At 49.0% G+C, this 24,611-nt stretch overlaps 1 protein-coding gene across 1 annotated transcript in view; it reads right to left on the bottom strand.

The window, feature by feature from the left end:
• Positions 1 to 24,133, bottom strand: part of IGFBP2 (insulin like growth factor binding protein 2) — a 30,133-nt gene extending 6,000 nt beyond the window's left edge. Inside the window, exon 1 of the mRNA XM_049888119.1 lies at positions 23,618 to 24,133. Coding sequence (XP_049744076.1) covers positions 23,618 to 24,020 — 403 coding nt within the window. The 5' untranslated portion in view covers positions 24,021 to 24,133. The remainder of the gene's footprint in view (positions 1 to 23,617) is intronic.
• Positions 24,134 to 24,611: the final 478 nt, after the last annotated feature.

Raw genomic sequence — 24,611 nt, 5'->3', positions numbered from 1 at the left:
TTCCTGCTGGGCTCTAATGATAAAGCAGTTGGTTTTCACTAGCTATAGCAGCATCCCTTTAAAACACATTATCTCCAGGGTAGTCAGCTCTGGTTAAGAGGGTGTGATGGTTAATTTTATGTGTCAACTTGGCTAAGCTTTGGTTCCTAGTGGTTTGGCCAAACACTAGTTGCTGTTTGGTGATGTGATGTGATGTATGTAATGTAATCACCTTCCATAATGTAATCTAGTGGAATCAATCATCAGTTGAAAAGAAAGTTTCCTTAGGGTGTCTTCGGCCTCCAGACTATAAACAGATATTTTGGCAGAACTCACTCTCTTCACTCTTCATTCTTTCCGTCTCCTGACCTACAGATCTTGGGACACAAACCTGCAGGTGTCTCCAGCCTGGCACCTGACCTACAGATTTTGGAACTGCCATCTCCCACAACCACATGAGCCAATTCCTTGAAATAAATCTCTAGATAGAAAGGTAGGGAGGGAGGGAGGCAGATAGATCGCTCAAGGGCTCTGTTTCTCTAGAGAACCCTAAGACAGCAGGCATACACTCAAGTTAAATTCCAGCTCCACCACCTTCTATATCACAGCGGCGATTCCCCTGCATCGAACATCTCTGTGCCCGTTTTCTTCGCTGTAAGTTGTGGGTAATGACAGTTCCTATTTGACAGAACTGTGAAGAGTATATTCTAGGTAAAGCAGCTAGAGCTTGACCTGAAACATGGAAACTCTATGCCCACACTGGTGGTGGTTATTACTTTGATGATGAAGAAGATGACAGCTGCCTCCTTCATCTGCTATCTCTGCAATCTGGAACCCAACCAAGAACAAGGAAGCAGAGGAAAATGAGCACCCTCTAAGCATGCTCAATAGCTGTCATGGTGTCCACATATTTTAAAGTTTGGGCATTTCCCCAGGAGTCACCAAAAGACTCGTCCCATGAAGGACCCTGCCAGTTCACAACAGTACTCCCCCAGCAGGCCTGCATGCCTAGCCTCCAAGTCAACTGCCAAATAAAATTAACAAGATTAAAAGAAAAAAGAAGGAATGCATGCGGACAGTGGCAAGAAATATCAAATGGCAGGGAGGAAAGAGAAAACTAAAAAAAAAAAACAAAAAACCAAATTTAAGAACTTTGAGGACATTTAGTGCACGGCAAACAATTCCACACCCATCGGTGGCCTCTGAGAACTCTGACATTTGATAGCATAAAACAAGAATTATGTTGATGGTGACGATGATGATTTGGGGATGTCAAAAAAGGGGAGAGGGTTAAAATTTTCCAGCATTGGAAAGAAAACTTCTATCCAAATTACTAAACTTTAGAAAAACAAAATTGAAATATTTAAATGAATAAATCCTCGGAAACCTGGAAAATTCTTCTATCTAGAATGGCTATTTCCCTAGGACCTAAAGGTAGTCTAGGTTTTACATAAATACCCACGCAAAACCCCGTGCCCTCGAATCGATTCTTTCTCATAGCGACCCTATAGGACAGAGTAGAACTGCCCCATAACTACCAAAAACCAACCCATTGCCAGGGTTGGGCGACCTCACATGCGTTAGAGTACACCTGTGCTCTACAGGGTTTTCAGTGACTGATTTTCCAGAAGCAGATCACCAGGCCTTTCTTCTGAGGCACTTCCGGTCTTGTTCCACTGGGTTCAGTCAGACCCTCTTCCTCCTTCCTGCCTGTCCCTTCCTGCTTCTTGAGGCTGAGAGCAGCAGAAATCCAGGGGCCCCATGAGAAGTATTCTGTGTTTCCCTTGCCAAGTTGCCCTGGGATGAAGATCCGAGTCCCCTTGCCTTGCTGTGGAGACTTTTCACTACGTCACTGCTCCCCATGTCTGCATGGGGGCCACCCTCTGGGACTAGGCCAGGCACCTGGGGCCAACCACAAAGAAGATCCCCCATTCCCTCTTCAGATGGACATCAGAGGTGGAGGACAGAAGGCTGGGAGGAGAAGGGCTTGGGAAAGTCTGAAATAAACCAAAACAAATAGGAGCGGTCTAGTTCCAATAACCTTCTATTTCTTTAAAATTGACTTTCAATTTGCAGAATGCAGATGTTGGCACAGCACGGGAGGGACTCACCCCCATTCCCACCACCTCCACCTCCAGTCAGATCTACCTTCTACTGCTGTTTCCCATCCCTGACAGGGCTCTCTTCAGCTAGACCTGGGGTGGAATAGTCCCAGGCTCCCCTCCACCTTTTCCCTGCAGATACTGGCCCAGGGAACACAAAGCAAAGGGGAGGCAAGCAAGGGAACTAGGAAGACTCATTTTTCCCCTGCTGCATCAGGCTACAGAGAAATGCTCCTTCCCTAACAACCCAGGATCAAACTGGGAAAGCCATATTGGGACCCTCCAATGGCCCACATCCAATCCCCTTTCTACCTGTGATCACCCTTGGGCAGAACCCCTGGGTCCTCCACTCTCACGGCACCCTTCCCAGCTGGCTTCAGGCCAACAGAGGCAGAAAGAAATCCTGGAGTCCTCAACACCACTACTCTACGACACCTGAGATCCTGCATTTCCACTCACATGGTACAGAAGATGAGGACCCCAGGGATCTGGGACCATCTGCAGGCAGGAAGCCTGCCTGACTCTCAGAAGCTCACCTGGCTCCTCCCTTTTGGGAGGCTTGCTGCCTGCCCCAAAGCTTGCGCTAAGACAGCCAGTAGTCTCCACTGCAGCTATAATTACACGTTCTCTGGCAGAAGAAGGGGAAGTGGCCCATGTTTCACCCTATCAGGATCTTCTGAGAAGGCGCCATTCACCTGAGCTTTCTGGAGCAGGGTCTCTCAACCCCAGCACTACTGACATTTTGGGCTGGACACGTCTTTGTTGTGGGAGCCTGTCCTGGCATTGTAGGATGTTTAGCAGCATCCCTGGCCTCTACCCACTAGATGCCAGTAGCTCCAATCAAAATCACAAATGTCTCCGAACACTGCTAAGTGTCCCTTGGAGGCAAAATCACGCCCAGCTGAGAATCACTGTTCTGGAGTTAGACTTTATTCAAAGGTCTGTAAGTTTCCCAGCCTGTTGCTTAAACAGCTCCGGGTCATTTACAAGATATAAGAGCAGATCTGAGTTCTACCACATTCTCCACCCATCGCTAAGACTCCTCCACATTCTTCTAGCCCCAGCAGTTTACCTGGCCTGCTAGTTCACAGCTTCTGGGAGGTCTGGGCATTCCCAAGGGCTTTCAGCCTGTCCCTGCCTCTTCCCTAAGCCCTCCAGCCACTGGTACCACTGACAGTGCCCAAAGAAGCAACCCTTGGCCAAGTCCTAGCGGTCTGCCCACATTTAACCCTTAGAACAAGGCTCACTTCAAATGCACTCATATTTGAAAGAGAAAGGGAGAAGGGCACGCATGAAATACACACTTAGACCTGGAGGCACCAGACAGGACCTACGTACGTGTCCATCATTTCTGTTGTTAGCTGCCGTCTAGTCAGCCTCCAACTCAGGGCAACCCCATGCAAAACAGAATCAGACCACTGCGATCCACAGCGTTTTCATGGCTGATTTTTACAAGTAGATCTCTTTTCCTAATCTGTCTTAGTCTGGAAGCTCCTCTGAAACCTGTTCAGCATCATAGCACCACACCAGCCTCCTCTGACAGACAGGCGATGGTTGTGCATGAAGTGGACTGGCTGGGAATTGAACCCGTGTCTCCTGCATGGAAGGCCAGAATTCTACCACTGAACTACCAACGCCTTTCATGACACTTCTAGGAACCCACAAAAATGTTTTCATTTCTTTTAAAATCAGAAGAAAAAAAATAAACATTTCAGTTAATAGAAATGTCTTATTACACAATATTATATTTTAAAGCATTCTTCTTTATACCCATGCAGTTGTAAAATAAATTTTAAAGTATCTTTTTATGGAAGAAAAGGCTCATGAAGGCAAAAGTGCCTAGAGTCTACGAAAGGCATAATGCGTCCATGGCTCCAGGTCCCAGAGATGGGGGTCAACTGGGCCCTTTTGTTTTGTTTTGTTTTCCCAGGGAGAACAGAGTTGGTTTCGTATCCTGAAGTACCTCCAACCTCTCTGAGGTGAAGGTCAGTTTGTCCACCCTCACGGAGGCCACCAGGATTCAAGGGTATGTTTTGTTCCATTCCTTTATTGACCCCACCACTACCAATGAATGTGCCAGCAAGATGAGGAAATCCATGGGCCTGCTTTGCTGGCGCAGAGCCTTTTTTAAAGGAGCTAGAGCATCCGTTTCTTTTCTGGAACAGGCTTCAGGAACCAAGTCCAGTGCCCAGCACTGAACTCCACATCTTGAAATAGAAGCCTGGGGAAGGGAAATGAAACAGTGGACTGGGTGGAGATCAGAAAGGACTGCAGAAGTTCAGGAATTCAGAATCCAAAGTCTAATTGACTGAGTCTGAATCCTAGCTTTACCCTTAGCTGTCCATCCCTAGATAAGTTACTTAAGCTCTCTGTGCCTCCACCGTTCATCTGTAAAAAGTGGACAAGCAAGAGCCACTTCCAGTGGGCTGCTGGGAAGACTCCGGATTGGCTGCATGTATATACAGTGCCTGGCACACGATAGCAGCATGTGGCGTTAGCTATAGCTGCTTCCATTTCCTCCCCTCCAAGAGAGGAGGACCCACACAGCTCCCCTCAGTCAGACAAGAACGTCATCACCAAGCTCTTCCCATACGTTCTCTTAAAGGCTACAGGTGCAGTTGTCAGAAAACTGTCCAATGTACAACTCCAGGTAGAGATAGAATTTGCCCTCAGAACAAAAATGCATTTTTTCTGCCTAAGACAGTTAGGTTCAGAATAACATTTATTAAGCAACCACTTATGTAGATAGCTGTGTGAGCTGCAGTGTAAAGGTCACTATAAGAAACAGACCTTACCTGGTCCAGCTGCTAGAAGCCCTTATCACACTGCTGGAAAAAGCATCAAGCTTAGAGCTGACTGACAGGGACTTCCAAGGCCCCTGAAGAGATTTCCCCTAAGGATTAGTAGGCGTTGGTTATTCTCCCTACATAGTGATTGTGGAAGAGGGTTAGCACTAAAGCGGAGTTCCATGATTATATACAAAAGGTGAAATGTTTCGAAAGTGAGGGAAACTATAGCGGGAGACTAGGAGAGACTACAGAGACTGTTCCGGAGTTTCCCAGCCCCATTTAGTGTAGGGCTTGGAGCACAGGGAAGAACTCCGGCCCCTGCCATAAGGGTACTGCCACATCTCTATACCTTCTAAGGAGTCCCTGGGTAGTGCAACCGGTTAACTAGCTCAGCTGCTAACTGAGAGGTTGGAGGTTCAAGTCCACCCAGAGGTGCCTTGGAAGAAAGGCTTGGTGATCTACTTCTAAAACATCAGCCATTGAAAATGCTATGGAGCATCTCTGCTCAAGTGAGTTGAAGTTGAGGCGACAGCCACTGGTAACTGGTATACCTTATAAACCTGGTAGAGAGCTGGAGATGACAAAGGCAGGTGGAACCTGAGGACATGGATGAGTCGTTCCATTTTTCAGATGGCAAACCTAAGACCCAAAAGGAGCAAACACAACCTCTCAACCACCATCAAAGGTGCATCACGATTGGCATGGGGTCCCCACATTCTCCCTTGACCCACTCTTACTTCTCCAGCCAAGGAGAGCAGCTGGGAGCTGAAGAGCTTACGTCTACTTCTGTGCATTAATACACTGCTTTTAAAATGTACTTTTAGCCCCTTTTCCCATTACAATCTTGATTGTAGCACCAATGACCTTATACAAAGAATCCAAACCCTTGTGGTAGATAGATTTTACTCTCAGGAGGCCACCTTTTTTCCTACTGCAATGCTCTAACTTCATTCTCCATTTAACAGATTGCAAGGCAACCCTGGATCTATGAGAGACCTTTGAGCTCTCTTAGGAAAATAAACCCCAAGAATCTGAAAGCAGCCCCCTCCTCTTTCTTGCTTGGAGTCTTAGGATTGGCCCTTATCCAGGCCTGGTGAGAAAATGAGACCTTTTCCAAATCCATCATGCATCTTCATACATGTCTTCGTACATGTCAACATGTCTCCCTTCTTCTTAATTCTGAAGAAACTCTAACCAATTCTAGCCTTCTCCTCTTATCTCATGATTATCTAGAAATATAAGAGCTGGGGGCACGGTGCTGTTTTGATGTTAGTCAGAATCGAGTTGATTCCAACTCATGGCAACCCCAGGTCTGCAAAGCAGAACTGCTCCATAGGGTCTTCAAGGCACCTCTGGATGGGCTCGAACCATCAACCTGTTGGCTAGTGGTCAAGTGCTTAACTGTTCGATCCACCCAGGGACTCCAAGAGATGATGTAATCCAATCCTGAGCCTATCATTCCTCCTAGTGGATTCACCTCCTTCAACACGTAACAGCATTCCAGCTCCTTCAAGAATTGATGCCAAGTAACAGGCCTAAGGAACACGGGCGGCTTTCCTGGTTCCGCCCTGGCTATGCAGAAAACTCACATGGCTCCTTCTTTGTTAATTTCTCTCGAAATGCATTTAACCTTGACATATGCTGGGCAAAAGAATAAATACTAACCACCACCCTCCTACTCCTCCCAGGACAACTTCTCCACTAATATACAGGGCAGTGAACAAGTCATTAACAAACTAAAATGGGCAAAGAACACCAGGACTCGAGAGCCCTGAATTTCAGTCCTGGCTTTGCTGCTTACTGTTCAGCCATGATTTTGCCCAAACCCTTTAACCTTTCTGAGCTCTAATTTCTCAAGTCTGAAAAATAGGGATAATAATCCTGCTAAAGGGAAGGCTGCTATTTAAATGCGATGCAGTATTATTATTGCTGAGACTCACAGTGTGGGAAAAATCAAGTTTTGGAAGAAATGTGCAAACAAATGGGTGAATGAAAGGTATGTAACTTACACGAAACTGGGAAAGAGTAACATCTGATCTGTAAGATGGCCAAGTACATTGAAAAAAAAGTCTTATCAGAAAGTTCTGCTATACTTGTATTTGCATATTTCTTCTAAAGCTTGCTTTGGTTGATTATATAAATACACTATATTGCTACGAATCATAGCTCTCTTACCATTTGATGGAAGTCATTGGATAGCACGGATTTGCCTAAATTAACTTTGTTTACAAGATTTAGAAAGAAGGAAAGAAGGAATGGAGGGGGAGGGAGGGAGGGAGGGAGGGAGGTGAGAGAGGTTGGTTCTAGAAAGTTCGTAGACCAACTTCTTCAGAAATTTCCCATCTATTCACAAGAATGCTTTCATTTTTCTTTTCCGTAGAAATCCTGTGATATAATAACAGGCAGGGCTGAGGCTTCCCACGGTCCAGATTAGAAAAATGGGCTACACAGACATGAAGGAAATTCTGCAGGCTATACGAGATATGGTCCAGACGTCAGGTTTCTTCAAAGCCACCCTGAAGTCTTAAGGGACAATGAGCTAGGTAGGAAGCTAGGTGGGAGACAGATGGTGGTCCCAGCTGCTGTGTATGTGCGGGGGAGGTGGGGCTCACAGGTAAACTCAAAATCATACATGGGAAACAGCTTTTGTTAGAATGCAAAACCAGTTCCTTTGGATGGCCAATTGTGGTCAAACCAGCTAGCATGTGCCCACTATGTTCAACAACATGGCCCACCCACAGGCTAGGACTGCTGATTCAGGCAATGCTGGGGGGTGAGAGGGGGAAGGCGAGGGGGGGCACACCAGTCAGACATGAAGTGGGGAGGATGGGGGTCTATTTGTTACTTTCTGGCTAAAGTTTAACCAGAAGCCTACAGCCTCTGTGGGTGAGTGACACTGTTTATGTGTCTTCCCCCTTTTTTTCAAAAGGTCAGGGGTGGCAGCCATCAGGAACCCCTCACTCTGGAGTTCTGCAGTTCTGAATGGTGCATGTATGTCTGCTGTGGTGTAGGCTGGAACCCAGCATACATTCCAACCTAATGACATTCTCTCCCAGTTGGTCCATCTACCCCCTGCTGACACCTGGCTTCATTCTAAAGGCCCCTCCCATTCATTCCCATCCTCTGAGCCTTGCTCCCTGCAAAGAAGCCAGCCAAGCAAAGCCTGGCATCCCTCGATGCCACCAGGTTCTGGGAGAAATTCCCCTTATATCCTCAGCATAGTTTTAAAACAAAAGAAGGCGGTTCCTCCACTCTGAATTCCCCTTCTGGTAGGAAATGACTGCAAACAGCCTCCTCAGAGTGTTCTAGAACCACAAGTCACCCAGGTTCTAATATCAAACAAGGGCAGAAACTGGTCTTTCTCACCTCGGGATCATCTCCATGTGCTGCGGCTACCACAGGCCTAGCACCTCGCTGAGTGCTGTCAAGGTGCGTACGCTCTGCTGAGTGCAACACCCGGCAGACAGACTACCGCCCTTACTGTGGTAGCTGCTGGCTGCTGTTGAGTCTCTCTCTGACTCATGGCAACCCCATGCACAAGAGAACAAAACGCTGCCCCTTCCTGTGCCGTCCCCATGATCGGCTGTGGTGGATCAGACTATTGTGATCCGTAGGGTTTTCATCAGCTGACTGGTCTTTCTTCCTAGTCCGAGTCTGGAAGCTCTGCTGAGTGAAAGCTGTTCAGCATCATAACAACATGTAAACCTCCACTGACAGATGGATGGTGGCTGCACTTGAGGTGCACTGGCGAGGAATCGAACCCGGATCTCTCATATGGAAGACAAAAATTATACCACATACCCCCACCACCTTTAAACAGTGAAGGAATCGCTACAGGAAGTACAGCTTGTGGAAATGGGTACGAAAGCCACTTAATCCCCTCCATTCCAAGCCACCCTGGAGCCTTTTAGTTTTCCCTTGGAACCAGGTTCTTGGGTTCAAAACCTTGACTAGACAGTTCTAGCACAGTAGGAGGAGCACTAGCCTGGGATTTACCACCAACCCTGGGGTTCTGAGTGACGCTATTAGAGGAGGTTGGTGGTTCCCAAACCTAGCTGTTCACTAGCAATCATCTGAAGAGCTTGCTGGGTGATATAAACGGTTAAGCACTTGGCAACTAACCAAAAGGTTGGTGGTGTGAATCCGCCCCGAGGCACAATGGAAGAAAGGCCTGGCAATCTGCCTCAGTAAAGATCACAGCCATTGAAAACCCTACAGAGCGCAGTTCTACTCTGAAACACATAGGGTCACCTCACCATGAGCCGGAATCAACTCAATGGCAACGGAGTTAGGCCCCGCCCATTCAGAGACAGCAAGTCTGGACAAGGGCAAAAGAGTCAGTTTTTAACAACCCCCTTGAAGCTCCGGCATTCTCTCTCTCCTACCCGAGTTTCCTGATGAGCTTTTTGGCGGAGGAAGAACAATACCTCTTCTTTTCAAGTGATACGGTCTCATGTACACATCTTGAAAGACACAGCTTCGTGAGCTTTTCCTACCCACAGACTCGTGGGTTCATAAACAGATCCGCACGACCATCTGGATGCACGCAGAGGCGCCCTTCTGGGCCAGGCTCACAGGGATTTCTGGAGCATGCTCTCACCTCGTCATCTCATCTTGGGCTCCCCCTGTGTGAGCAGAAACGGCGCAGCCTCTCCAGAGCCTCCCTGCCTATGTGCTCTCTAAAGGCCTGCTTTATAAACACAAGGGTCATTCCTGGGATGGCAAAGACCCAGAGAGGGTCAGGGCTGAGGAAGGCAGTTTGAGGAAACAAAAATATGCTCAAATTCAGTCAAGGTTCTCTGGGGCTCTGCAAGCTACACTGTCCTTGAAAAACCAGGGGAGATTGATCTCAAATGGCAAACAGTGCTATCAGCTTTCACCTCTTTCCCTGGGTCCCTACCATTTCTCCTCCAGTTCAACTAAAGCCATTTGGGAATCTGGCAAGGTGACCGAGTTGATGAAGGCCCAAGTGGGTAGAGAATGTGTCTTGATGCAAATGTGGACCAGGGGCTGAGGGAACAGGAAGAACATGCCTGACCCAGCAATTCTGCTTTTCTCATATATGTGTACAAGGCGTGTGCACAAAAATGTTCATTACAGCATTATTTATAGGTGCAAAAACTACTAGCAACCCAAAAGCCTTGTCAGCAGAATGAATAATATGATGGACTATCATACTGCATTTAAAAAGACAATCTCTGACCTGTGTGTATCAATAGTAGTAGATCTCAAAAACCTAATGCTGATGGAGAAGACGACAAAAAAGTTATATAATGGAACATCTTGTGTACGTTTTCAATTTCTTTTCAGAGACCAACTGCAGATAACGGTCATCCGTCACGTACACAGTCTCAGTTGGTGCAGTTAATGCACTGTGCTGCCAACCAAAAGGTTGGAGATTCGAGTCTAGCCAGAGGCGACATGCAGAGGTGCCTTGGAAGAAGGTCCTGGTGATCTGCTTCTGAAAAATCAGTCCCTGAAAACCCTATGAAGCACAGTTCTCCTCGGACCCACTTGGGGTTGCCATGAGATGGACTCAACTCAATGGCAACTGGTTTGGTTTTTTTAATCATAGGCATGCATGCAAATTTGTTTAGGCAAGAAAGATACACACTAAAGAATGTATATTAGGGGCTGCCTCTGGGAAGAAGGGGCAGGAAACAGGAGGTGGGATAGGGAGGGCCATCAGGGGATGTTTTATTTTTGATACTTAAAAAAAAAAAAAAAGATTAGAAGCAAATATAACAAAATAAGAGTCACTCTCAGTTCTGGGTAGTAGACTGGTGTTATTATTGTTATTTTTAGTGTGTTTCTGCATTTTTTTAATTTTCGATTTTAAGAGTCACCTCTCTCACGCCCTCCACCTCTCCTTATCAAGCAGAGGTATCAGTAAACTTGGGGTGTCCTTGGAAGCCTACTGGCTGGAAAAAAGCTGAACAACAGTGACACAGCAGACGTTATCACCCAGCCACCATCGGTCTGACCATGGGCTCCTAGCCAGTTCTCTATGCCACAAAGAACTGGGAAATGAGTCAGAGGAAAGACCCAAACATAGTGGAAGAGAGTCACAGGATCAAGGGAAGAAGATGAAAGGAATCAAGATGGCTTGCCCAAGAAGAGAAGGCCATAGGACGAGCGAATTCTGGTACAGTCCACAGGGCAGTAGGGGGCGCCAGAGGGAGCAGGCAAGTGAAGAAGCCCAAGGGCTAGAAATGCCCAGTGGTAAGAAGAAAGCTGTTCCAGCTCCCTGAGGACTAGAGAGGAAACGGCCTTAAGCTGAAACAGAAGAAATCCAGGTTAGAAGCCACCCAAGAGTTTCATGGGAAAAAACTAAAACAAGTGACAGATTGCAGCTGGAAAAAAATCTTTCTCTACAGGCTTCTTCTGGTCAGTTTAAAAAGAACCTTTTCAGCAGGAAGGAGAATGGACAAACTGGCCTAGAAGTGTCCAAAGTCCACTTGATTGAGTTAGTGGCGGGCATCACTGGGCAAACACTCCTGTCATTTGACTCAACTTCATCCACAGCACTCTAGCCTGAATCCATTGGCAAAAAGGTATGGGTCTATGCCTTTCCTTCCTCTTTTGTAGCATGGCCTTCTCAAAAACACCAACTTTGTCTTAGCTTCTGTTATGGACTGAATTGTATCCCCCCGAAAATATGTGTTGTAAATCCCACCCCATGTAGAGGTTGTAACCCCACTTGGGAATGGGTTTTCTGTGTTATGTTAATGAGGCAGTATTAGTATAAAACCAAAATCCATTGCACCATTGCAGTGGAGTGGATTCTGACTCCTATCGACCCTATAGGACAGAGCTGAACTGCCCCATATGGTTTCCAAGGAGTGCCTGGTAGATTCAAACTGCTGACCTCTTGGTCAGCAGCCCTAGCTCTTAACTACTACACCACCAGGGTTTCCAGTATTAGTATTAGTATAGAATGTGTTTAATCTCTTTTGAGATACAAAATCGCGAGATTAAGCAAGCAAGGGGCAGAGCAGAGGCAGAGGAAGACGGATGCCATGCCAAACGAGGTCTGCCAAGGAACAGAAGAGACAAGGACCTTCCCCCAGAGCTGACAGAGACAGAAAGGCTTCCCCTAGAGCCGGCGCCCTGAATTCAGACTTCTAGCCTCCTAAACTGTGAGAAAATAAATGTGTTTGTTAAAGCCATCCATTCGTGGTATTTCTGTTACAGCAGCACTGAGCCACCTGTTTGTCTGCATAAGATTTATATAAAACCAAAAACCCATTGCATCAAGTCGATTGACTCATAGTGACCCTACAGGACAGAGGAGAACTGCCCCATAGGGTTTCCAAGCAGTGACTGGTAGATTCGAACTGCCGACCTTTTGGTTACCAACTGTAGCTCTTAACCACTATGCCACCAGGGTTTCCTATATTTATATACACCTCTGTAATTTGTTTTTTTCTCAAATAATATTCAATTTTTTTTTAAGTGTTTCTTGTTCCCCTCCAGGATCGAAAATCATGTGTTACAGGCGATACAACAACTGCATTTTTATATAGTCTCATCTCATAACTTCCGCACAGGATATGCTCAGTATTTAAAGATTAGAACAGCTGACTACACAGAGAGCATTCCACCAACCAAGGCTGTACTAATTCTTTTTCTCCCCTTTCTGGTCTCTACCTCAACCATCTAGGCCCCACAGCAGCAAGAGTCATAATAGGAAAAAAAAAAAAAGTTGCCATCAAGTTGATTTCAACTCATGGCAACCTCATGTTATCAGAGTAGAACTGTGCTCCATAGGGCTTTCTTCTGAGGTACGTAAGGGTGGACTCAAATCTCCGACCCTTTGGCTAGCAGGCACACCCCTTAATTGCTTGCACCGCCCAGGAACTCCAGTGGTGGTGAAAGGCACTGAGAAAATGGAAGTATGAGACAGGACAGGAAGGACATTTCCCCCGCTCAGGACCCACATTCAAACAACTGTCTCTGTACCCAGTTCCAATGATGCACTCCCACAGCCCAGATTCCATAATCAACACTGAATCCTACTCACCGGTCTTGGCATCTTCCCCTCGGCTGGCCTCTTCTCCATTCTCACAAGACCACTCCCAAATACTCCAGGCCAGACCAAGTGAACCCAGAGGATGAAAAAGAAATCAAAAACCTGCAAAGATGTCTAGGACTGCCGGGCCACACTCTCAAACCAGCACAAAAAGTGTCCTGAATATAAATCAGTGTCTTTAAATAGGTCACCATGTTTTTCTCTTTCCTCGACGAAAAGTTCGCTGTTTTGTCTGATATAACACAGCATCACACCAGTTGCCTTCCTAGGTTATACTCTCTGGGCTTAAGAGGCAGCAAACCAAACTAGATACAACCAGCAGAGTCTCCAGAGATAACCGCAAGCCCTGGGGCATCATCAATTGGCCAGTTGGCCATCAGCTATCGGTAGAACCATGAGTGCCACTGGCATTGTGACCGCCCACTGGAAACACCTCAACCATTGACTCTACTCTGGGACTCATTAAATCCTTTCCAAAGTAAAGGATGGCTGTCCAAGTAAGCTATACGCCAGGGGCTAGGCCATACCCTACCAGATAAGCCACACCACACCAGATAAGGCTACACCCCCACCATATAGGCCACACCCTGTAGCAGGATTCTAAAGTGTCCACTCTTAATAAATTTGGCCAATCAGAAAACACCTAAAAAAAACAGCATTTGTCATTCTTCTGTTCTAGATGTTGAGCTCAGAGGGAGCAGAAAGGGTTGGATCAGAACCTGCATGATGGCATTTGGTTATCTGAGTTTCTAATACTAATAGCCAACAAAGAAGTTTACTCTGTGCCAGGTGGTTTGTGTGCATTACTTCATTTTATCATCAAGCAACTCCACAAAGTTGATTATTCCTTATCTCTGCTCATACTTGACAAAAGCTCCAGAGAACTTGAACTTGTGGTCACTTGTACCAAGTCACGTCGTCAGTGACACTGCCACAACCAAACCCAGGTTGTTCAGCTTCATAGCTCTTAACGAATCAGAATGGTTTTCTGGTCATCTGGCATCACATAAGGAAAAGGTTCCAACCAAAAGCTTTTAACCCAAGATCTTCAATCCTGTTCTCTATCACCTCCCCCCTCCCCATCTCCATAGCACCACCATCCTTCCAGGGAAGGAATCCATCAGTCCGTATGCCAGCAGGCCCCACCCAACCCCCAAAGCCTGCATGATCCCCTAAACCCACTCTCGCCCCTACCCTGTTTATCCTGCCCTGCTCACCTCCCGCTACTGTTGCTATAGAAACTACAAGGCATTCTCAGGGCACAGGGGAATTGCCATTTTCATTCTATCTTGGCCTCAGGCACAGAAAGCAAGTTCACCATCCAGAGGTGACTTGGCACCACTACCCAGAAGTAAAGGACAATAGACCTAAAAGAAACTTCCTGGGGAGTCGCATAAAGGAACATTTTTGAGAAGTTATGCCTTAATTACTACCTCCCAGGGAAAAGGAGCTTTTCTAAGAAGCACTATATAATTCACTGCTTTTTTGCATGTGTCAGTCTGATGGAATGAGAACCCCGAGACCCAGACTCCATCCTAGTCTGTGCTTGACTTGATATTTGAACATGAGCACAGTCTTGATTTACCTGTGAAGTGGGGCAAACCCTGCTGCTAACCTAAGCTGGAAAAAAAACTGTGGGCTTAGATGTATTTTAACAAAATTAAAGAGAAAAAAAAAAAAAAAAAACTACGGGCTCTTTGGTAGGAACAGACAACGTCTAGAAGAAATCTATTTTAATCATCATGTTATCATTTACCCTTTGAGGTGGTGGCACACTTGCTCCTTCACCCGACACCCACTCCCTACCCAGGATGCTCTACTCCCCCACAACGGAACTGGCATCCCTCCAGCTAGAATGCCCCCTATCTTCTCAATGCCTATTCAGGCGAACAGAGCTGAGCATAAGACTCTCACCTCCACCCCCAGCTTGCCAAGGTCTTCTGGGGCTCAATACCCTTCCTCTCTTTGACTTCCCAGCTCCAGAGCCCAGAGCTCCCAGTACCTTGAAGACACACCTACACAGTTCACTAATTAGAAACCTCTCCAGGCTCTGCTGGGGCCAACCCAGCCAAGGCCTGCAGGCCAATTCCCGCCTGCAGCCAGAGGCCCGCCAACCCTTGCTCCCTTCCCCAATCTCCACTCCAGCCCTGCCTCCCAACAGCCAGGAAGAGATGTGGGGCTGGTGGCCAGAAGGACCCAAAGGGCTGCCAAATGTCCCCTCTCCCTCCCACCCCACACATACAAAAAAAAAAAAAGGAAGAGAAAAAATTCCTGACTACAGTCGGCTCTGTGTATTTCTTTCCGGGGGAGCCGGCTTTCTGAGCAAGGTCTCCCTCTGAGCCTTGACTGACACCCAGGAACAGAGCCAGCCCAGATCTTCCCTGGCGTTGTTAAGAAACAGGAGAGGCCAGGAGAGAGGGGGAGAAGGTCGGGGTTAGGAGCCAAGTAGGAGGGGCACAGGGCAGAGAGACCCTCTTCCAGTAGTAAAACAAAATCTCCTTAGCGGTTAAGAGCTCTGCTGCTAACCAAAAGGTCAGCAGTTTGAATCCACCAGCTGCTCCTTGGAAACCCTATGGCGCAGTTCTACTCTGTCCTATAGGGTTGCTGTGACTTGGAATTAATTCGATGGCAAGGAGTTTGGTTTTTTATCCCATGCATTCAGCTCACCCTGGGGGCAGAGGTGAGAAACGGGATGTTACTTTGTAACCTGGAAACCAACCAATTTCTTTGGGCCTACTACCTCATCTATAAAAGGAGCTTTTCCTTTCCCCTTCCCTGCTATAAAGGTCCTCAGAGTCTAAGGGGGACCGTCCACCCCAAATTGTCCCAATGGACAATACTCTGCTCCTGTCCCCATTGTCCTAGTTTTCACCCTAAGTATGAGCTGACCAAGAACAGTGGTGCCTCAGCGGTAGAATTCTCACCTTCCACGTCGGAGACCCGGGTTTGATTCCTAGCCAGAGCACCTCAGCTGCAGCCAACACCCGTCTGTCAGCGGAGGCTTGCTTGTTGCTATGATGCTGAACCATTTCAGCAGAGCTACAGACTGACAGAAAGGCCTGGCAATCTACTTCTGAAAATCAGCCAATGAAAACCCAACAGAGCACAACGGTCTGATCAAGATATGCGTCAGATCAAGATCTGATCAAGACTCAGGCGCTGAGTTTTCTCTGTTTTTCTGAGGCCTTGGCTCCAAATGGGCCCCATCTTGACAACCTGGGCTGGACACCTGAGAGCAGGAGCAGGTATCAATATGCAGATAGACAGACCCTCACTCCACAGGTGTTTCTGGCAGCCCCTGGCAGCCCCAGCACCCAGGACACACTGTCCCTCCCCAGTTTTTCTGTTGAGAACCCCTAAGCCCCCTGCAAGATGGGCTGGCTGCTGCTCCCTCACTAAGGTCTGTGGTCAACTCTGGAGATGTTGCAGCAAGAAAATGTCACTTTTTGGACAGAACATCCAATTTCTTTGCCAGGTTCACATGCGACTTTCTGGCACCCTAGGCTCAGAGGGCAGATTTGAAAGCCCCATTTTCTTGGAGCAGGAAGTGCGTGCCACAGGATCTTCATTGGCTTTGACAACTGCATACCCTCTTACCTTATGTACTGAGCCCTTAGGACAGGCTTAATTAGTACTTGATCCCACCATTCCGGAGCCTGGGTCCCAGAACGTTTTCTCTGGACAGCCATCTCTGGAGGAAAAGTGGTTCCCAGTCCTGAGAGTCAGCCTCAATATTCTCTGATCGATCCCCTGAACACTTGCAGCTGGAGGACAGGGTCCTTTAATTTGGCTGGCCAGGTAAAGGTGGGACTCAGCCCTCTGTCACCTGCTTATGAACAAGGCTGACCCAAGAACCCAGGTGTTCGAGCTCTAGAACCATCTCTGAGCCCCACCATCCCTCCCAGCCCCGATCTGGGCACTGCAGAGTCAGCTTCCTGACCCAGACTGGTCTGTTTCCAGCATTAAGACAACAGCCCCAAAGAGCACTGCCAAACAGCAGGCCTACTGACAGCGATCATTTAGTCACCATCAGCTGGGTTTATACTGCATTCAGTGTGGTTCCATTAGCCTTTCTACAAATGGCCTGATAGGAATTAAATTGTGTCCCCCGAAATATGTGTTGGAATCCTAACCCTATACCTGTGAACGTAATACCATTAGGAAATAGAGTTTTGCTATGTCAATTAGGCCACACCCAAGTAGCTGTTAGGTGCTTCCGGTTATTTTCAACTCATGCCACCCTACGTAACAGAGCAGAACTGCCCCATAGGGTTTGCTTGGCTGTAATCTTTACAGAAGCAGATTGCCAGGTCTTTTTCCCACGGAGCTGCTGGGCAGGTAGTAACGGCCAACCTTTCAGTTAGCAATTGGGCACTTAACCGTTTATACCACCAGGCCTTCTTGTAGCATGGGTTCTAAATCTAATCATTTCTGAGTTACAAAAAGAGCAGATTAGATACAGAGGCAGGCACACCCAGAGGAAGACAGATGCCATGTGAGGAACATCTACAAGCCAAGGACCCAAGGAACTAGTGAATGCCCAGGGCTACAACACAGGCAAGACTCTCATTTGAACTTTTAGCCTCCAGAACTATGAGAAAACTTCTGTTCTTTAAAGCCACCTGCTTGTGGCTTTATGTTACAGTATTTGTGTTACAGCAGCACTAGTCAACTAAGACTTTACCTTACTACAGCCCTGGGAATAAAACTTCTGGCTGATATGGTCAAAAAGCTTTTTTCTGCCAACAGCCTCAACCCCTTGCTTGCCCACAAGGCAGGAAACTCTGTCATCTCCTTACTTACCAGCTGAGCTGCCTCTTGACTAAGCTCCAACATCCGCACCTGTGAAATGGGGGCGCTAACGCATCCCTCACAGGGATGTTGTAACAGGAGACAAAGCAGGCAAAGAAGTTGGTTCAATGAGGACAGATGGGGTGAGGACCAATCTCCTGGCGGCTGCCTGCCACCTCAGCAAAATGCTGGCCAGAGACAGCAAGGAGAAACAGAGGGGCCTAGAACATCTGCCAACCAGATCACCAGCTCCCCTGGTGGAATCATAAACTCCCTCTCTAGGGCCTTTGTTTCCGTAGAAGCAGTCCTAGCACTAACCCCCTTAGGAGGGAAGCACTATCTCTCCCATCACAGAAGCCCCTTCCCACAAAGCCCAGCCCCTGTGCTGCCAGTCAACCACCCTCCTCCTTTAAAGATTAGACTTTTTCCAAACATTCCAATCCTCAGCCACCTACAGAGCGATTCTTCTAAAAGGATTTCTGAAGAAAGGAGGGAGCCAATAAATTCCCCATGCCTCTTTGTTGAGCCCTGGTCACTACTCAAAGTCCATCTAGGTGTTTTCCTCGACTAGGCCGGTAGTAGAGGTCCCAGAATGGTGCAAGCAGTTTGCAATCAGCTGCCAATTTAAGGGTTGGCAGTTCAAGCCCATCCAGCAGCACTGCAGAAGAAAAGCCTGGCAACTTGCTTCCGTAAAGATCACAGCCAAGAAAACCCTATGGAGCAGTTCTGCTGTGTAACACATGGGGTTGCCATAGGTCAGAATCGACTTGATGGCAACAGGTAGTATTAAGTAGTAGGCCAGCAGTGGGATAGGCATGGAAGAGAGAAGCATAGGAGGGAAGATAATGGTCTAGAAGGGACAAAGGTGGACAGGATAGAGAAAGGAGGGGAAGACATAGAGGGCAGGAGACATTGAGAAGAGAGATGACTAAATTAAGCCCCCAGATACAGCGTCCCTTAAAAAAAAAAAAAACTTTTGTTTTTTTGTTTTGGGTAGCATCAAAGTACATGCTGAAAGCCAACAACAAAACCAAATGTGCCTGGAAAATGGTTGAAATGGCAAGTGTTTTGAGATATATATATATATATTTCATGACAATACAATTAAAATAAAACACACACACAAATGCAGACATAGCCTGTTTATTTTCTGCCCCTCCCTCATTCCCTTCAGGCAGCCCCTGACATGACACTCCTGGTACAGTTTTTGCCCTGTTCTTCATTTCATTAGAGCCAAGAATTTGCTGAACTCCTTCCTCACATCAATACTTAGCAGCTGTAGGTCCCATTTTCTGTGGCTCTGATTCACTGGCGGAGAACAGCTAATCTGAGAACCAACAGGAGTTAACCTGGTAACTGGGCTAGAGAACAGTGATTCTCTCAAAGTCCTCAAAGAAACATGTGGTAATCAGTGACTGAATACGCTCCTGTTCCCAGGTAACCTACAGGCATTTTTATAGGGCTACTGTCCACATTGGAAACCCTGGTGGTGTAGTGGTTAAGTGTTACCACTGCTAACCAAAAGGTCGGCAGTTTGAATCCACCAGGTGCTCCTTGGAAGCCCTATGGGGCAGTTCTACTCTGTCCTATAGGGTCGCTATGAGTCGGAATTGACTCAACAGCAATGGGTTTGGTTTTTATTGTCCACGTAAGAGGCCCTGGTGCCACAACAGTTAAGCACACAGCTGCTAACTGAAAGGTCTACATCTGGAACCCACCAGCGGCTCAGTGAGAAAAGACCTGGAGATCTGCTCCCATAAAAATTACAGCCTAGAAAACCCTATGGGGCAGTTCTACTCTGTCCTACAGGGTCGCTATGAGTAGGAATCAGCTCAATGGCACACAACAACAATGTCCACATATTCCCTTAACCCAAAGGAGTGATTTGCCTGAGAAATTCATTTGAAAGCTAAATGTTTAGGTAAGCTAACAAGGAGCAGTCTAACTTAACTCTTTTCACTTTGGCTACCAGGAAACTCAATAGCCCAATTTGGAAGAAGAATCACCATGCAGAGAGACCCTCATGACAACAACAGATGATTTCTTTCTCCCTAGACTTTACCACCTACTCTGGTTCAGAAATTCCTTAGCCCTGTTTTTGTTTAAGAGATTTTAACATTTCTACGTTGTCGTTGTTAGTTGCTATCAAGTCAATTTCAATCCATGGCAACCCCACATGTGCAGAGTAGAACTGTTCCATTGGGTTTTTAAGGCTGTGACCTTTTGGAAGCAGACTCCCAGGCCTTTGCTCTGAGGCACTTCTGGGAGGGTTCAAACTGCCCACCTTTTGGCTAGTAGTCAAGTGCACCTATATAGGACCTTTTTCCCAAGACTTCCTTAAATACTTTGTCAAAGGAATGGCTCATTATCACCACAAAAAAGGAGACATGGACAAAGAGGGCCCTGAGACTATGACTTCACCAAATCCCAGTCCACCAAGTGCAATGGCAGCCCAGCCCAAGGTGGCCAATGGGAACACTATCTGCTGTACCGCCCTGGTCAGGGACCAGTGAAACCCATCCTTTAGACCCACGCTGCCTCCAGGGCCTGAGTGCACAGAACCACACCCTGCTAATTCTCCTAGCCAAGGATCTGCACGTCTCCGGAGACAGAACTAGGAGCAGCCACCTCAGCTCCACTGCCTCCTTGCAGCCCCACAATGGTGAGTCAGGCACAGAGGCTTAGTAGAGCTAGTTCTGGGTGTTCTGTCCAGAAGGGGGGGAAGTGGGCGGAAGGTAGTGGTGCTAGCAATCAGTGACAGTGGGTCCCACTAATTCCCAAGTCCTTTTTGCAACTTTGAACTCGGTATGCAAATTTATGCAAGACAAGATGCAAAGCCGTGCTGGGAGCCAGAAGTCTCGTTGCTTTTTTCCCCTTTTTTTGAAGTTGCAAGGAACCACTGTAAATCAGTGCTCGCCTCTGCCACCCTTTATTCTCTCTCAGCAACTGCAGATGCAAAGCTTCCCCAGGCCCACAGCCCTGGGACTTTGAATGACTGCACATTTCTATAGCACCTTTATATGTGCAGCGGGCCAGACAGCCACTTAGGCGGCTCCGCCCCTCGGCATAATCCCCGGCATTGTACACTGCAGCGAAAGGCAGGGACGGAGGCAGGGGAGATGCTGAAGGAAGCAGTCCAGCCTGGCTTGCTCAGAGGCCCTGAATTCTGAAAGGGCCCAGCCTAGCCCAGGCCCACTCTCTCCTCTTCCTCGGACATGTATAGGCACTTCTGCCCCCTCCACCACCAAACACCCCCACACACTTTTAAAGTCCAGACCCTCTTCTGACCTCAGGCAGATCTCAAGATCCGCCTCCCATTTTTCTCCCAGGCTTCCCTACCCCTACCCCCAATTTGACTTCTCAGCTTCTTTGAGCCAACAAGTCCCAGCCCATCACTCCCATGGGATCCAGGCTCACCACCACCTACTCCTTCCACGGCTGATGTGCCTACCCCCACCCCTTGCAGCCCTGCCATCCCCAGGAAGCCAGCAACACAGCCCCTGAGTCCTGGGAACAAAGACAAAAGAGCTAATAGCAAAGCCGGAACTGTTGGGGTTTGCTGCCTGGAAATAAGAGAGTATGTTTAAAATTCTCAAAAGCAACCTGCTCAAAGAGTAATGCAGGCTGGAGGGGAGCTTCTTTAGAGTGGCGAGAGAGGAGGTGTGCCATGATAGTGCGAACAGCAGCATTCAGTGCTTGAGGCTATGATCAGCGTGTATCCTCCCCGCTCCGTGCAGAGCCCCCACCCCGTCCCTGCCTCAGCAGGAGACCCTCTCCCACATGGGAGCCTGCCTCAGCCCTTGCCCTTCTCTCCTCCCAGGCGTCTCCCTACAGTGCCCTCCCCCCCTCCGGACTCAGGCACCCCTGCATTTGGCCACTTTCCAGTGGGCCCACTCAGCCTCCACATCCAGTTTCTACCCCCCACCCTCCAAAATAAAGTTCTTGGTGTCCCCTCTTCTCAGTCTGGGGCACAAGAGAAAAATGTGGAAGGCGTCTGGGCACTGGGAGGAGGAGAAGGCTGAGGAAGCAGCTGGGGCGAGCTGGCGGAAGGGAGTCCCAAACCCCAGGCAGAAAATCCACAGTGACATTCTTCCCATGAACCTACCCATTGTCCCCGGGCTCCCCTGACAACTCCCCCCACCCACCCCAGGCTCCAGGGAGAAGTGAATGGGGAGACTTCCAGCATCCGCTCCCTAACCTGCTGCTGGAGTTTGGAAGCAGGACAGTTGGGTTTCAGGTGTAAAGTGAATCAAGAGTGAAATTAAAAAAAAAAAAAAAATCCTAAAACATTCAGGAAGGAAATGTCAGAGTTCAGATCAGAAATCGCCTAGGTGGGCCACAGGGTGCAACGGTGGACGAAAAACAGGGCGCAAAGAGGGGGAACGTGTGAGTGGGGGAGGGCGCCCCGCAGGAAAGGACCTTCGCCGAGTCTTTTTCCTTTTATTATCCTTTTTCAAAGGAGCTGGAGGGAAGGGTTAATGGCGTTGCCGGCTGGGGCGGGAAGCAAGCAGGAGGGAGAAGAAAGGGACTGAGAGGTTCCACTTGGAGGAAGCCCCAACTCGCTCAGCACTCAAGGTCAAAACGCGCCAGAGAAATAGAAGAAAGATTTCAACTCTGACCCCTAATTCCATTCTCAAGGAGAACTGGGGAAAAACAATAGCAGGCCAGAAGAATCGGGACAGAAACCCGTTGCGGGGGGAGGGGAGAGAGAAGGGTGGGAGGTGAGGGGGGTTGCACAATGACCGCAGAGGTCTGGGAAGCACGCTGAAATGTTTTCACTTTTTCTTTCTTAGTTTGAGAAACTTGGTCAGACTAGCTTGCTTTTTAAACAACAGCAGCAGGCAGGCAGTGGGCACATTTCAGTACCGCTTTCAAGAGGAAAGAAAATAATTACAGCTTCCTCCAGACCACTGTGGCAGGAGGCTTTTGTAATTAAAAAAAAGAAAAAAGCTGAGATCCATATAAGCTTGGTTTTCTCCCCTAAAGAACTTTTGGGAGGGATGAGGTCCCCTTCCTAAGAACCCTGGAGGAGCTCCCATTCTATCGCATTGGAAGGGCTCCCTCGATTTAGGATCGGAGTTGGGGGCTAACAGCGCCCCGGAGTAGTTGCTGCCACCAACCCGGGGCCCCCATGCCAAGCCACTCGGCTGGGCAGTCCCCGCCCCGGGATTCCAGCCGGTGATCCGAGGGCTTAGTTACATTAACTGAACTGCTCCTCGCCTCCCAAGTGCCCCCCTTTCATTTTTCCATCCAGCACGGTAGCAAGAGTCGTCATAATCTATGTAAAATAACAGCGGTAGTTTTTATTTTTCCCCTAAGCAGCCCACCCTACGAAGTACCAACAAATCCTTTCTTCCCACCTCACAAGTCCAGTGAAGGAAGGGTCCCTCTACGCCGGTGCCTTCTCCCAGCGCCCCCTTCCTTCACCCGAGGTCCCTGCGGGGAGTGGCATCCGGCAGCTTCCGCCCCCCAGCAGCGTCCTCCGCAAAGGACCCTTTGGTCTGCGACCACCGACTGAAGCTGTACCCCAAAGCAGCCTCAAGATTCATGCTCCCACAGATCTGATCACCAACCTCCTCCCCGCTAAATCCTCCCACCAAAATAGAAGACAGGCTACGTTCCAGCCCGGGAACACTATAGTAGCAGGGCGCCTTTTTTCTCCCCGTGTACCCCCACCAAATTAGTAGCCAGGGCTCTTCCGCACGCTCGAACTCCAGATCCCTTCGCCAGGCCTGACTTTCGGGGGCACCCTTCCCACGACCTCCCAGAGCTGGTCAGGGACTCCGCTCTTCCTCCCCTAAAACAGTTCCTGAGGCCATCCCCCGCCCCCCTTCCCGGCACTCCTTCCCTACATAACGGTCGCCAGGCAGGCTCCCCCGTCGCCCTCCAAGTTTTTCCAAACTAGCGGTACCCGCCCGCGTTACCTGCAACCTGCTCGGGGCTGGCGCCGTATTCGGCGTCCCGACGCTTTTCGCAAGTGCCCTCGCCCAGGACCAGTGCCTGCAGGGGCAACTCGGAGCCCGGGTGGGGATAGCAGCGCAGCCCCTGGGCGCAGCGCGGGGTGTAGACGCCGCACGCCTCGCCTTCCAGCCGGGCACACACGGAGCAGCAGCCGCAGCCCGGCTCGCGGACGAGCTCAGCGCAGGGCGCGCGGGCGTCGTCGGCCGGCCCGGTCCCGGCGGCAGGCGGCGCGGGCGGCGGGGGCCCGCAGGCGGCCAGGCGCTCGGGCGTGCAGGGCGGGCAACGGAACAGGACCTCAGCGCGCACGCCGCCGCCCGTGCCCAGCAGCGGCGGCAGCAGCAGCAGCGGCAGGAGCAGCGGCAGCATGTTGGCGGTGGTGAGCGCTACGGCGGCAAGCGAGCGGGCAGGTGGTTCGACCCGAGGAGCGCGGGAGCCGCCTCCTCCACTTCTTTCTCCTCCCAGACCGCCGCAGCCGGGTCCTAAAGGGCCCTGCCTCTCCCCGCCCCCTGCCTTCTCCCCTCCCCCTTTTGGAGACCACCCCCTTTCCCCGACACTCCCGCGCGCGGGCATGAGCGGGCGCGCACACCTACTTGCCCACCGTCGCTTTGCTCCTGATTCAATGGGTCCCGACTTCTCTTCGAACTCTGTCCCTCCTCGGTCTTCTAACTCGGGTTCCCTGAGTCCCGGAGAATAAGAATAACGTGGGGCTTTGGGTAGGATCACGTGGGAGTGGAGAAGAGTGGGTGCTTTGTCTCCGGTCTCAGTTTACTTCGGAGGACTTGGTTTGCGCGCTTCACATGTGCCAGCGCTGGACTAACTGCTGGGGTGGGCAGGGTGTGGGAAGGATACAAAGGAAATACTTTCAAGTAGATTTCAGTCCCCGCAGGGCTCCTCTTAGTGATAACCAGCTTCCTAATCTGGGAGCGCTTGGTAAGAACCAGAAATGCAGTTTCTGGG

The sequence above is a fragment of the Elephas maximus genome, chromosome 6 (genome assembly GCF_024166365.1).
Source record: "Elephas maximus indicus isolate mEleMax1 chromosome 6, mEleMax1 primary haplotype, whole genome shotgun sequence".
NCBI lineage: Eukaryota > Metazoa > Chordata > Mammalia > Proboscidea > Elephantidae > Elephas > Elephas maximus.
Note: the sequence above shows the minus strand (reverse complement) of the source record. Positions and strands in the feature narration are given on the sequence as shown.